General features: G+C 54.4%; 5 protein-coding genes across 5 annotated transcripts; 2 read left to right on the top strand and 3 right to left on the bottom strand.

Annotated features, from left to right (window-relative positions):
- Positions 1-973: 973 nt before the first annotated feature.
- BKA78DRAFT_292829 (synaptic vesicle transporter) lies at positions 974-2,781 on the top strand (the record flags this gene model as incomplete). Its single annotated transcript, XM_066886112.1, has 5 exons — positions 974-1,101; positions 1,156-1,290; positions 1,343-1,427; positions 1,488-2,113; positions 2,169-2,781. The coding sequence occupies 5 exons, from the start codon at positions 974-976 to the stop codon at positions 2,779-2,781; spliced, it is 1,587 nt and encodes a 528-aa protein (XP_066748138.1).
- A 1,381-nt stretch (positions 2,782-4,162) lies between these two features.
- BKA78DRAFT_83403 (uncharacterized protein) lies at positions 4,163-5,134 on the bottom strand. The gene is made up of 2 exons (XM_066893832.1): positions 5,130-5,134; positions 4,163-5,071 (listed from the first exon to the last, which is right to left on the bottom strand). The coding sequence occupies exon 2, from the start codon at positions 4,836-4,838 to the stop codon at positions 4,311-4,313; it is 528 nt and encodes a 175-aa protein (XP_066748137.1). The 5' UTR covers positions 4,839-5,071; positions 5,130-5,134; the 3' UTR covers positions 4,163-4,310.
- Positions 5,135-6,517: 1,383 nt separating this feature from the next.
- Positions 6,518-7,257, bottom strand: BKA78DRAFT_292827 (uncharacterized protein; the record flags this gene model as incomplete). The annotated part of the gene is made up of 4 exons (XM_066886111.1): positions 6,518-6,837; positions 6,895-6,945; positions 6,997-7,134; positions 7,191-7,257. The coding sequence occupies 4 exons, from the start codon at positions 7,255-7,257 to the stop codon at positions 6,518-6,520; spliced, it is 576 nt and encodes a 191-aa protein (XP_066748136.1).
- A 400-nt stretch (positions 7,258-7,657) lies between these two features.
- BKA78DRAFT_83224 (uncharacterized protein) lies at positions 7,658-8,889 on the top strand. Its single transcript, XM_066893825.1, has 2 exons — positions 7,658-7,875; positions 8,007-8,889. The coding sequence occupies exons 1-2, from the start codon at positions 7,741-7,743 to the stop codon at positions 8,643-8,645; spliced, it is 774 nt and encodes a 257-aa protein (XP_066748135.1). The 5' UTR covers positions 7,658-7,740; the 3' UTR covers positions 8,646-8,889.
- Positions 8,890-10,005: 1,116 nt separating this feature from the next.
- BKA78DRAFT_246193 (uncharacterized protein) lies at positions 10,006-12,018 on the bottom strand (the record flags this gene model as incomplete). The annotated part of the gene is made up of 2 exons (XM_066884190.1): positions 10,006-10,899; positions 11,515-12,018. Coding segments are annotated over 2 exons (1,398 nt in total), but the record flags the coding sequence as incomplete, so codon positions are not given.
- Between the last annotated feature and the right edge of the window lie 448 nt (positions 12,019-12,466).

Below are 12,466 nucleotides of genomic sequence, written 5' to 3'. Positions count from 1 at the left end.
CCTAAACGGGACTACGTGCGCTTCACCTTGGCACAGCCTACCGTCACACGCGGCTTGCTAGAACGTACAGCCGCCGTTGCATAGCCTGTCGGTCCGTACGCGCCAGTCGCACCCAATGACGGTGTTCCCATGGTCTATGACGGAGAAATTTCCACATTGGCATGGACCAACACCGTGCCTGACCAGTTCGACCAACAGGAGGAGCTATCAGATGCAGGTGCAACAATCCTTGGGCTACTCATCGTCCTGTCAACATTGTGGTGGCAGGTCCCACTTACCTCTGACTACTACCATTGTACCTGTTCAATGTCATGGTCGACCTTTGGAAAAAGAGCTTGGCCTGGAATCTAGACCTCGTTGTTTGAGCACTTTTGAGCAAATCCGGAAGTCCGATAACAGTGTGAGAAATCCCATAATATTCCAAGAGCCGGATACCAAGATGTCATCCGGGATTGGCTCAGAGAAGCTCTGTAGTCACAAGCTTGCGGGATGGCCGGGTTGCAGCTAACCCACGCTTGACTGCGTTAGTCCCATGCTTGGCCCTGGCCGCGTCATTCTCGTGGTTAGGAGCGTGTCAAGAGGCCCCTACTATAGTAAGGCGATCATGTCCGCCAAGCTCGGGATTCAGACGTACTTGAGCAAAGCTCGATACCAAGGGTCTCAAATTTTGTGGGCCAAGTTCGACTTGGAGAATCCCAAGATCTTTGCTGAAACAACGCTGACCACCTTGGAGATAAGTCCTTCGGTTCTCGTTCTGGACCTTTTTATTTCTTCTTCTCCCGCTGTGCACCAGTCTTCTCTTTTATTGCACCGCCCCGATCCCCTCAAGTCGGTTTCTACATTGGGGGAAAACTCAAAACGCGGACAAACAATCCTACTGCGATTCCATATCCCGCCCTCCCAGTCTAAGCTTCGCATAACGATCTAGAAAGAGTTGTCTAGTCTGGACCATACTCGAAGCATTGGAATCGCAATGTCACACTCAAACTCAAAGCGGTCATCGACCACGCTCTTTACGCCAGAGGGCGCAAAGACTGAATACTTTGAAGAGACCAAGGCCGAAGAGATTTACCATGTCTATACTCGCAGGCAGAAGCTTGCGTAAGTCTAGACGACCTGGAAAACACTTACACCTTTTACTAACTGATTCTCTAGAATTGTACTCCTCGTCTCTCTTGCAGCGGCCTTCTCCCCCCTCGCGAGCAACATTTATTTCCCAGCACTCGAGATCATTGCGAAGGCTACTCACTCGACACCGGAGACAACATCACTCACTGTGACCGTATACATGTCGGTGAACAGTAGAAACATGAGAAAGATTTCGCAACTGATTCCTGTATAGGGTTGCTCAAGGCATCGCTCCATCCATCTGGGGTCCGATCGCAGATTGCGTTGGACGACGACAGGTGCTCATTTACACTCTTCTGGTACGCTCACATGATAGTCTCTGTGGAAGACACAACATTGACCTTTAATTCTGTGCTCAGCTCTTCGTGGGAGCCAACATTGGATTGGCGCTCTCCCGTAGTATCCACATGATCATGGTATTCCGAGTACTTCAAGCCGCTGGCAGTTCGTCCACGATCTCAATCGGAGCCGGAGTGATTGCCGACATTGCACCACCTTCTGAACGTGGTGGCTTCATTGGCCTTTTCGCCGGAGTTCGTCAAGCCGCACTGGCTCTGGGACCCGTCCTTGGAGGTGTACTGGCTGGCACGATGGGTTACCGTTCGATCTTCTGGTTCCTCTGTATCTTCGGCTCGGCCGTCACTCTCCTCCTCGTCGTCTTCCTCCCCGAAACCCACAGGGGCATCGCAGGCAACGGCTCTGTTCCTTTGGACAACAACCTTATGTACCCACCGTTGCTCTCACCATTCGCACCCTGGAAATGCAAGAAGGCCAAAGAATTCGCCGAGACTGAGGATCCCGCTACGACCCTGGACGAGCGCCCGAAGTTGACTTGGAAGATCTTTTTCGAACCCGCAAAGTTTTTGACCGAGAAGGATGTCGCCTGTACCCTGTTCTTCGGCGCCATCGTCTACACGGTATACTCCATGGTGACTTCGAGTATGACATTTCTCCTGACTCAATACTACGGTCTCGGAACTGTTGAGTACGTCCTTGACCCCCAGCCCGCATTTGCTTTGTCTAACATGTGAATCCTACAGAATCGGCGCATCCTTCATCCCCAATGGTGTCGGCTGCATCCTTGGCTCCATTATCGCCGGCCGCACGATGGATTTTGACTACGCTTCCTACAGCACCGCATACCACCTCAAGACCGGCCAGCCTCCTCGCAAAAAGCAACCTCCTGCAGATTTCCCCCTCGAGCGCGCCCGCCTCTCGCAAGTCCCCTTTCTCACGGCCATCTTCGTCCTTGCAACCGTCGCTTACGGTCTCTGCCTCCGCCACGATCAACGCGCCATTCTCGCCCTGCCACTCATCGCCCAATTTGTCCAGGGATACGCCGCCACCGCCGTTCTCAATGTCAACAACACGCTCACAGTGGACCTCTACCCGGGCAAAAGCGCAAGTGCAACCGCGGCCAACAACCTGGCACGATGCCTGGTAGGCGCCGTGGGTGTCAGTTTCACCGAGGAGTCGCTGGGCCCCGAGAAGCTGACCCCCACCGTGCTGTTTGCGATCCTTGCAGGCGTCGTCGCCTTATGCGCACCAACCCAGATCATCGAATGGCGGTGGGGCCCCAAATGGCGCGCGCAGCGCATGGAGAGGCTGGAGGCGCAGAAGCTGCGTCAGCAAGAGTCGGAATCTTCTTCCTAAATCCATCCTAACCTAGTATCATGAAAGTATCAATGACGGGCATGAGGCGTTTCAGGGGCAAGGGTCTTATCTGGAATCTGTGTGTTTTGGAACTTGGGCAGGGCCACCTGCTCCGGAGAGTTATGGTGGTTCGGGGTGCGCGATAGAAGGGGCGGCTTCAGGTTGTCACGGCAAATTGAGTTTCTGGTTGAACCGGCGGTGGGTAGAAGCAGCGCCAGCGCAATGCCACAGCGCAAGGACACGGAGTTTGAATCATTCGGTTTGTCTTGCTGCGCCCTCTCCTTTCTTCCCCTTGCCGCGTCCTTACAATGTTTTGCATGCACGACGCGCGGCTTTGAAAAAGTTTCTTCAGAACTTCAGCCATGTTCTTTTTTTCCTTCTACTTTGTCTTTGACTTTCTGTTCCCGTTTTTCAGCTAACAGCGGAGCGGCATCTTCCATGATTGCAGCATAGAGATCGAGTGTTAGAGATGCCGAAAGGGGAGGGCGCATTGAATTGTCTTCTCTAATGTTTTGGGCGGCGCAATATCGAAAGCGCTGAATCATGTAAATACATGGGATATACGGATTGCCAGAGCTACATACAACAAACAACAACTTGATCAGAAATGTCCGCTTCTCTCATTTCAACGCTCCCTCATTTCGGCAATGGCGTCCTTCATGCTTTGGAATTAGCCTCTCCAAACACACGGTCTTAGCCTGACGGGCTTCCCTCAGCGCGGCATCAAAGTGTCATCGGTGCCTGGTTCTGCGGGCAGGCAGAAACAAGGCAGAAACTTGCCTTACGATGGCCAGCAGAAACGAATTAGGCACACTCAACACCCATCCGTCGACTGATCTCACATCCCACACACGACTCGGCCGACCCCAGGCAACGCGCTTCCCCCTCGGTGTTGCTCCCATCATCAATCACATGTCTGCCTAGTTTCAGACACGAGGGAGCACTTCCCACAACACGGCAACAACCTAAACATGGCCAGCTGCCAAACCAATAGAAAAATTCGAAACCTGATGTTCGTCCACGCCACGGTCGAAAATACGGCCCATACATCTTTGAAAGATAAGAGACGACCCGCGAAACACTGCAACGCCGTACAGCGGAGACCCCAGCTGGGCCCTGAACCATATCACGTGTAGCCAACGACACAGCCACACACGATGGGTTTGGCAGTTGGGACTTGACGTTGCCCTCCTCTCGTCTGTGCTTGCTCACTGGTTCGACCGGATTCCCCATGACGCTGGTTTGACTGGATTTACTATGATGCTTCCAAGATCCCCCAAGTCTCCCAAGCTGCTCCGGTCCTCGACCAAGCACCGCAAGACAGGTAGATCACCGAGATCAAGCCTCGACTTCAAGACGGAGCAGGCCCGATCCGCACCGCAGCGCCTCGCTCCGCTGCTCGCTTGCCACTATTCACGGCGCGCTGCCACAACTCCTACGGAGGACGTGCTATCACCAATACCAATGGACGTATTGGTATCTACCCGCCGTCCTACCAGTGCCGGCCGTCTGTCACGGATGCATGCACGTCATGGCCAACAACTGCCGGCCGGCAGTGCTACTACCTGGCAGTACACGCGGCTTTCTGAGGCTTGAAGGACGTCTTGGCCTTGGCGACGCCCGCCGTCTGGCCGTCGGTCGACGGACGACGTCTCCCCCTGTCCGCTCCGGGCCGTTTCTTGGGTGCGAGGCGAGGCGCTGGCTGTGCCATGCCATGCCGCGAAGCTCCCAGGGACGGGTTCCCTTGCAGGCCTGGGTCCACGTTGCTGGCTGGTTGGCTGCTTGTCTGTCTTGGTCGGTTGGTCGCCGACCAATTTGGCGCGGCTCCGCTGAAGGACAAGAGATCCGAATCTTGCTCCCGGCATTGTCATCGGGGCGTATGTTTCGTTGCGTGCGTGGTCATCGTTCACGTCTCGGCTCACTTGATAGTCTGGTCTCGGCTTGCTCGCCGGCCAGTGATTGTCCTGCCAGATAACGTCAATCAAGACACCTAGCTGGCTGTCTGGTCTTGTTTTGGTTGATGGTTGGTGGCGAGGCTCATATTTGCCATCATTCATCTATTCGATCGCGTCCTCCAAGACGTCATTAGCAGGATGGACGAGAGGAGGGTAAGAGACGCCTCTTCCGTTGGTTGGCTGGCGCCTCTCGCGGTTGAGGCGCTCGCCACATCGGTTGCCCCTTTTGCGGCTGTGATTTTCTTTTTGCAAAAAGTGATTGGCTAGCCGGGTTTTGGTCGTTGGCGCGGAGTTGAGTCTGGGTGATCGGATCGCGAGGGAGCAGATCTGACCACCTGCCTCAGAAGTGAGCAGTTGCAACACTGTGAAGACGGACAAGGAGGTGAGACATGCAGTTGTCGTAGAGAGGATCTGAGGCCGCGCTGAGGTGAGAGCCAGTGTTTGTCGAGGGAGGAGTCCAAAGTTTCTGCCTGAGTTGTCAGGGAAATCTGCGGTTGCCAGGCGAAGGAATAGTTTGAGACGGAACGCAGAGTTGTTTCGAGCGTGTCGGCTAGACACATGCAATGCACACCCGTATCAGAGCTTCTAGACTTCTTCTTGGTGATCTAGGCCTCTCAGATATTTAAGGGGTAGTCAATGCAACGTTTGACAGAATGCTCGCCTTGTCGTCTTCGGCGAGCAAAAACGAAAGGTTCGACCTGGAAACAACATCACATCTCGCGACACCACTTCCTTTTTTTTGGCTGTATTACAGTCTTTCTGCGCAACAAAGCTGGTTTCGGAATCTCTACAGTCAGCTGGCGACCGCATCAACGTCTTCGGGATAGCAAGAGATTGTCCTTGACGCCCGTCTACTCTCCCGAGAAACCTTTGCGCAACCCTTGGTATCATGTTACGGCGGGGGTCTGATTATGTTGACGTTCTCCTGCCGCGAAGACATCACCAGGATGACTTGTTTAGGCAAGTGGGCACCTCGTGTCCTAGGAGTTGAAGCCAGATTATGTAGTCTGGAATGATCATCCGAATCAGCACTTTCCACTGATCACCGACAGATGCAAAAGATGGGGACTGTATTACATGGGTATGAGATATAGCTGGGCAGCTCCCTGATTGGAAGGTGGCAGAAGACTGCAACATCTGCTGTCGTCACACGACATGAACATCAATCTTTGAGTGCCAAGCCAGTGGACTTGACGATCTCGTGACTGTGGTGAGGACCAGGCTGAGGTCTGCGAGATCTTGTCAGGTCTACAGTACCCAGCGCTTCAACGAACTCTTGTCTAAATTGACATCATGGGGCGGGACATGTGCAGATGAACTTTTCAATAAAATTTGAATGACTCAGAGGCTTAAGACGGACGCACTCGCCTACCTATCAAACGTCATTGGATCATCAGCACACCACTTAGCACAGACAGGAAATCCCTTCCGGATTTCAAGGACAGATGACCTGTGGCCGGTCTTTCCGTCCATTTTGCGATGTCCACGTCGAGATTCCACGTCTTTTAGGTCGAGCAGCCATGAGATGCAAGACTGATCTTCTGGCTTTTGGTCATCTGTGTCGTCTTTGTAGGTCGTAGGGCTATGTGGTCAGCTACAAACCGATTTCAACCTCACCCTGCGCTTTCGGAGTATCCAGGTCCTCTTGAGGCCCATTCCCTTGGCCAGCAATAAAACAAATAGCAGGTATTTTCGTTCCTGTTCCCAAACTCCCTTGAGCGCCGAAGGACAACACCCCTTACTCTTGAACTTTATCTCCAATTCCCTAGCTGTAGGTCCGCTCATCTTGAAGCTCCAGGGGGTCCAGAAGCAGGCGGCGCTCCCGGAGGACCGCCCATTCCCGGAGGCGCTTGAAATGCACCAGGCGGAGGCGCAGGGCTTGCTCCACTGGCAGCAGGGTTACCAGGAGGGAAAGGGAAGTTGGCGGCCATACCCGGAGGCATAGCACCCGGTGGCGGAGGGAACGGCATGGCCGACGCAGGAGAGCCTGAAGCGTTGGGAGGGAATAGCGGGAAGGGCATCTGTCCAGGTGGGGGAGCGGCGCCGGGAGGCATGTTCGGGGGAGGAAACGGCATGTTTGGAGGCATGCCACGACCGCCAGCTATTGAAGTGGTCAGATGTGTTTTGTCTGCGGAGGGCTTGCTTATGGGAAACCTACGAGCTCCTGGAGCACCAGGCATGGCGAAAGGAGGAGGGGGCATTCCGCCACCTAGCAAATGTCAGTTGTTTCATCAAAGTCCAGACCAAGCGATAGACAAACCTGGGAATGGGAAGGGCGGCGGAGCTCCAAAACCACCAGGCGCTCCGAGAGGCTGGAACATGGGGTTCGCCTGGCCTTCGGCAGCGTACGAAGAAGTGATGGAGTCAATGACGCTCTGGGCCTTTTCGTGACCAATCTCTGTCCAGCCATCAGCGCGCCTGTCTTTCGTTCCAGTCTATGTTTGTGGACCATACGTTGATAGTACTCAACAACGTTGCGGAGGTGGTTGCGGCCGCTGTTGTGGGCCTTGCGCACGCTCATCGAGTCGTGGGTGAGGTAGACATCGCAGTAGTCGCCTTGGTCGGCCGTGTTAGTGATTCATGTGGTCGAATGCGGTGATGCGGAGGTTCTGGGGCACCTACAGAAATGTGGATACGCGGTCAGTAAAGCTTCAACACATTACGATTGGGGGCAAACTTATATTTCGGCATTGTCGCGACCTCGAAGCACCGTAGTGCGGTGTCTTGCGATAGACAGAAAGGGTGTTGACGGGGAAGTTGAGTTGTTGAAGAGACGACGGCGAGCTCCAGGAAGTCGCGCTCGCGCTAGCCTCGGAGAACGTCAATCGCGCCAAGACCCGCTCTTTGCTGAAGCTTATCTTATCGGAATGCCCCCGGAGCTAAGCAGCTAATCCCGGTCACCAGCCATTCCGCGAGCACATGCTCCCGCGTCTACCACTCCAACCTCCTCGACTCTTGACAACTCCCTCTCTGCAACGAGAGCAATTGGAGCAGGGCCTTCAACATGGCTCCCAATCTCTCCAAGGACAGCATCTGGAGGCAGATGAATTATACGCCTCCACGCGGTCCTTGCAACCACAAGGACTCTCTTCTCTCTCCAAAATGTCCCTGCTTACGCTTCATGCTGCATCCGCTCAAGGTACGCGTCCACCTTTCCAGATTCTCCTTTCCTCTCTACTTTCAACACTTATTCAATCATGTCTACATGCTCCCAAACGAAACGCGTGAATTGTTTTCTCTGCTGTTTAATTGACTCTCCAATTCCCACAGATTTCCTCGTCCTTCACATGTGATGGCTGCGACCATCACGCGTCTTTCCACAGCATGGCCAGCCCCGCCGATGACGCCGTAATTGCTCGCTGGGAAACTGAAAGCCAAGAGCAACAGCAGCAGCAAAACTCGAATGCAAACTCTCGGGCTCGCAAACGCCAACGACTTCTTCCCGCTGCCATGGCCGCGATCGACCTCCACACCACACGAGCTTCCAGCGACAACGTCAACAATAATAGCCGTGCCATCGAATGGGAAGTGGATGATACGAACCGCCGCCGTGCCCGTTCCGCCTCTCCCGTGTCCGACGCATCAGACACGGGCGCTGGCGCTGCCGACGCTATCCGCATGTCGTCCAACAGCAGCAAGACGTGGGGTGAAAGGTTCACCAGTTGGAGCTTTGGAAACGTGGAGCCCGAGCCGGAAAAGACACCCCCAAAGAAGGCAGTTCCGGCTACTGCCGCTACAAACACGAAGGGCACAAAACGCATCGCCGTTCCCAAGTCTCAGGTCTCAGTGAAGAAGGTCAGTCGCCCCAAGAAAGCGAGCGCAGCTGGACCGAGTGGAAGCGGCGTTGTCCTCGGAAGCTCCAACTCTGAGCCCATTCCGCTGTTCTCAGACACGGAGCAGCCGGATTGAGTGTCCCAGGCAGCGCAGGCCACGATGTTGGAGGACGTGACTTGGAAAGCGCAAGATTGACGAAAATGTGACGACAGTTGAGGGTGGAACGGCCAAATTGGTATGACTGCACTGGGAGTAGGACATCAAAATGACGCAACGGATCGAGACCCAGACTTGGGAAATTGGAACAGGGATTGAAAAGGAAGAAAGGACGGCGTAAAGGAGGAATGCTTTTGAGGGAAAAAAGCGATGAGTCTCATGCCACAAGCTTCGACACCATGTCTCTTGGGCAATGTGACTTCAACACACAGATACCCACAACCATAGCACGCGCTATGAGATGAATCAATGAAGACTGTAATGGAGAGAAATAATCTTGGTATGATTGCTTTGCGTTTGAGGTTTGCTGTGATTCATTCGACCGCCATAAGAAAACTGGGCTTTTCAGACTCGTATTCGCGATACCTCGGAAGCTATGCACTATATCCTTCAAGCCGCCACATCCTCACGTTTTCCGCTGCTTGCCTTTCCGCTCTTTCTTGTCCTTCGGAGTCGGAGATGTCGACGCGGACGGCGACGCAGCAGCTGAGGAAGGAGGCGATGGTGAAGGCAAGCTGTCACTTGCGCCTGTCTGCGCATCTGCCTTCTCCCTCACACTTCCACTCTCAACTTGCGCCGAATGGCTCCACGAGCCACCATCATCGCCATCACCCACGAACATCTTCCGCAGACCCTCCCAAAAGGCTTCCAGCCGCTCGCAACCGCGTTGATCCCAACGTCCATCCGCGTGAACGCCCTCGTAACAGGCCCAGATGGCGCAATCAGCCGCTCCGATGCGGCGTCCGAGCAAGCAAGACGCCTCGTCCTCTCCCTCGCCTGAACTGTCGCCGCGCTTTCGCTGCCGCCGGTCCTTCTCAGCTTCGATCAGGGTTTCGGCTTGAGCCAGAAAGTCAGTGATGGCGTCCACGTGAGATTCGCGTTCCCAGCCGGTCTTGGTGCCGTGGTCCCAGGTGCGGAAGAAGTCATCCGCGAGGTCAAGGTATTGATGGGACAATGCGGCGCGGCGCCTTGCTTCTGGCGAGTCGGCTTCGTCGTCCGAGCTTTTGCGCGAGCAGAAGCGCTCGAGGTAGGTCAGGATGGGTACGGGCGCGGAAACTTCAGTGTGGAAGAGGTCATTGTCGCGGAAGTGAATCGGAGGTGGCCGAGGACGCGTCCTGTGACTCTGCGCCAACGAGTTGTCGAAAGGGGCGACAGCGTTAACTGTGCTGCATCCTATGCCCAGATGATTCGCGTAAAGCTGAACCGCGCGATTCTGGGGGTAACTTGTAGACAAGAAAAGAATTGGAGCATCAAGTACGGGGGGAACAACTGAGAAGTGAAGCACATCGAAGCCGGCACCGTACGTAGCGTCCCAATCAAATGTCTCGCTAGTTTGCAGGTTCTCGATGCTGAAGGCGCGAATAATCTTCTCGGTAACTTTCTCGTCGCCGTTGATGACAGGTGCCGCATCGGCCTTGTGCTTCGACGAAGCACCCTGGCCCCAGATGAGGCGGGAGTCAGGGCTGAGAAAAGTTCCAATGTGGCGGAAGGTGAGCGATATGCGCATGCCATCGTGTAATGTCTCCGTTGGCAACTTCTCGTTCGAGAGCCGTTTGTCGGGCATGATACCGTGCAACCAACAGGCATTGGTAGCGGGACCGAGAATCAGTGCAGAATTATGGGGCATTGCAACTCGCTGGGTCTCTCTGCTGCTGGATATCGACTCCCCGTCTGATTTTGTTTTCTCGGACCGTTTTGTACGGAGTCTCATGGTGCGTTGAGCGCCAAAACTGACATTGACAATGCTCGAGCCGCGCACAATATCGAGAGTCTTGTCCGAATGCTCCGAGATGTAGTCTTCGCCTCGACGATAGAATTGAATCAGAACGTGGTTCATTGGGTGTCCAACCAGTCTCTCAACGTGTTTGCGAAGGAGGAGAACTGAAGGCGAGAAATGCAAAAGTGGCAAGCTCTGGTCCGATGGATGCCTATAGATAGGAATTGACCCATCTGAACCAACATCACCCTGCACAGCGACGAGGCGCGGGACTTCCCCCGTGGCGTGTAGCATTGTTTGGAACCGGACCTCGTTGCAGAGCTTATCAAATATAGAGTCTTGGAAAGGAAGAGTTGTTCCGGGCGCGTTGACCTCATCTGACAGGAAGTGTTGCAGAATGCGAGAGTCACCCTCCCCGATGGCGTCGGTCGGGCCAAGGGTTGGCAATGCAGTTGGCTTTTTAGACTTCACGGGACGTTCTCCGGTTCTGGGGATCGCCTGAGATGGAGAACGTGATTTTGGGGAAGACCTTGTATGTTTTGTATCGGGTGGTCGATCGCTGCACGATGTGGAAATAATGGCGGTTTCAGGGGCTGAGTTGCGAGGCGATGGATTTTGAGAATTTTCGGATGAGCTCATGGCTGACGTTGATTTTGCAGTTGGAGATGTCTGGGAAGCTGATGATGTCTCGACACTTTCTCTTTTCGAATCTGACGATCGTTCAGACTTGCTTGTGTGGGTCCGGCGGCGCATGCGAATATGGGGCTTGGTCGGGCCTGAGTTACTGTTGGACGCTCGTGGAGGATTGCTGGAACCGATTGATGCCAAAAGTCTCTCCGGTGTTGCCTCATTCGTCGAAGCATGTCTGTCGATCTTGATCCCACGTTTGGAGGAGCTACCACGCTCGGCTGGTTGGTGTTGGGAAGCGCTGCCGGATCCGGGATTGTCCTTAATGTTCAAGTTCTTCAGCATGTGTCCAATGTCATTAACATCGTCGGGAGTGGCGCCTTCTTTGCTCGTACTTTGGTCACTCATCTCCCCTTGGCCATTAGGCATGATCCTCTTCATGACATCGTCGAACGAAATCAAGTAAGCTCCCATGTATTCCACCATCTGCTTCATTGCTTCCCGATGTCTGTCGAGTTTCCGGTAGCCAATGCAATCATCGATCAAGTAGATGGTGATGCCATGGCGTGCGGCTTCCGCTGCAGTTGCATAGACTGATATATTGCTGATGCAGCCACATACAAACAGTTCGGTGATTAGGCGGGCTCGCAGAGTCAGGAGCAGATTGGTACCCCTCAGAGCTGAATACCAACGCTTCGTGACAACAATGTCGTTGGGCTTGATCTCGGTAGAGATGGCGTCCGCAAAGGCAGCTCCATAGCCCCCCTTTTGGCAGATGCCGGAGCCATTCGTAAGGAAAAGTTCCTCTTCCGTGGACGAATTGTTGGAGGCCTCGATTTCGTCTTCCTGGTTGCGTGTCGTGACGCGTCGTAACAAATCCTCCGGCCGACGTCGTGAACGACGCGGGCGTGACGAAGGCAGATCTGACAGCTGAAGCTCAGCCCCCATCAGGTCAGGGCCGCCATCGTCATCGCCGCTCGAACCCTTGCCGGGGACGCTTGTAATGACGGCATCAGCATCACCCGAGCCGTCGTCCAAAGGCTGGGCTGGGTCGGACTCGGTGCGCACCCAGATGATGCTGCCAGCATGGTCACGGAAAGCTGGCACTACCTTTTTGATACGGGGCAACAGGCCGTCGGGCTTGCTGACGGGCAGTTTTCCAGTGGAAGAAATGAAATCGTTTTGCAGGCCAATCGCAATGAGAGCCTGGTGAGTCTGGAAAGATGGTTGGTTCTGGGCGAGGAGCTCGAAGATGGACGACATGATGGCAAAGAGAACAAGGCTAGGCCGAAAATGGACAAGTAGAAGGAGAAGGGAACCAACGTGATGCTTTGGCAAACGACACCCTTTGCCAACAGCGCCGCGGCTGCAACAAATACATGGGCCGGACAATGGA

This window comes from Phyllosticta capitalensis (assembly GCF_038381095.1).
Source record: "Phyllosticta capitalensis strain CBS 128856 chromosome Unknown BKA78scaffold_2, whole genome shotgun sequence".
Taxonomy (NCBI): domain Eukaryota; kingdom Fungi; phylum Ascomycota; class Dothideomycetes; order Botryosphaeriales; family Phyllostictaceae; genus Phyllosticta; species Phyllosticta capitalensis.
This window is presented reverse-complemented; position numbering and strand designations above follow the sequence as displayed.

What these genes read in the sequence shown, in the direction of transcription:
- BKA78DRAFT_83403 (XM_066893832.1), bottom strand. Translation starts at nt 4,838, where the DNA reads ATGAATGATGGCAAATATGAGCCTCGCCACCAACCATCAACCAAAACA.
- BKA78DRAFT_83224 (XM_066893825.1), top strand. Translation starts at nt 7,741, where the DNA reads ATGGCTCCCAATCTCTCCAAGGACAGCATCTGGAGGCAGATGAATTAT. An exon ending in TCATGCTGCATCCGCTCAAG is followed by an intron (nt 7,876 to 8,006) that starts GTACGCGTCCAC and finishes CAATTCCCACAG; the next exon opens with ATTTCCTCGTCCTTCACATG.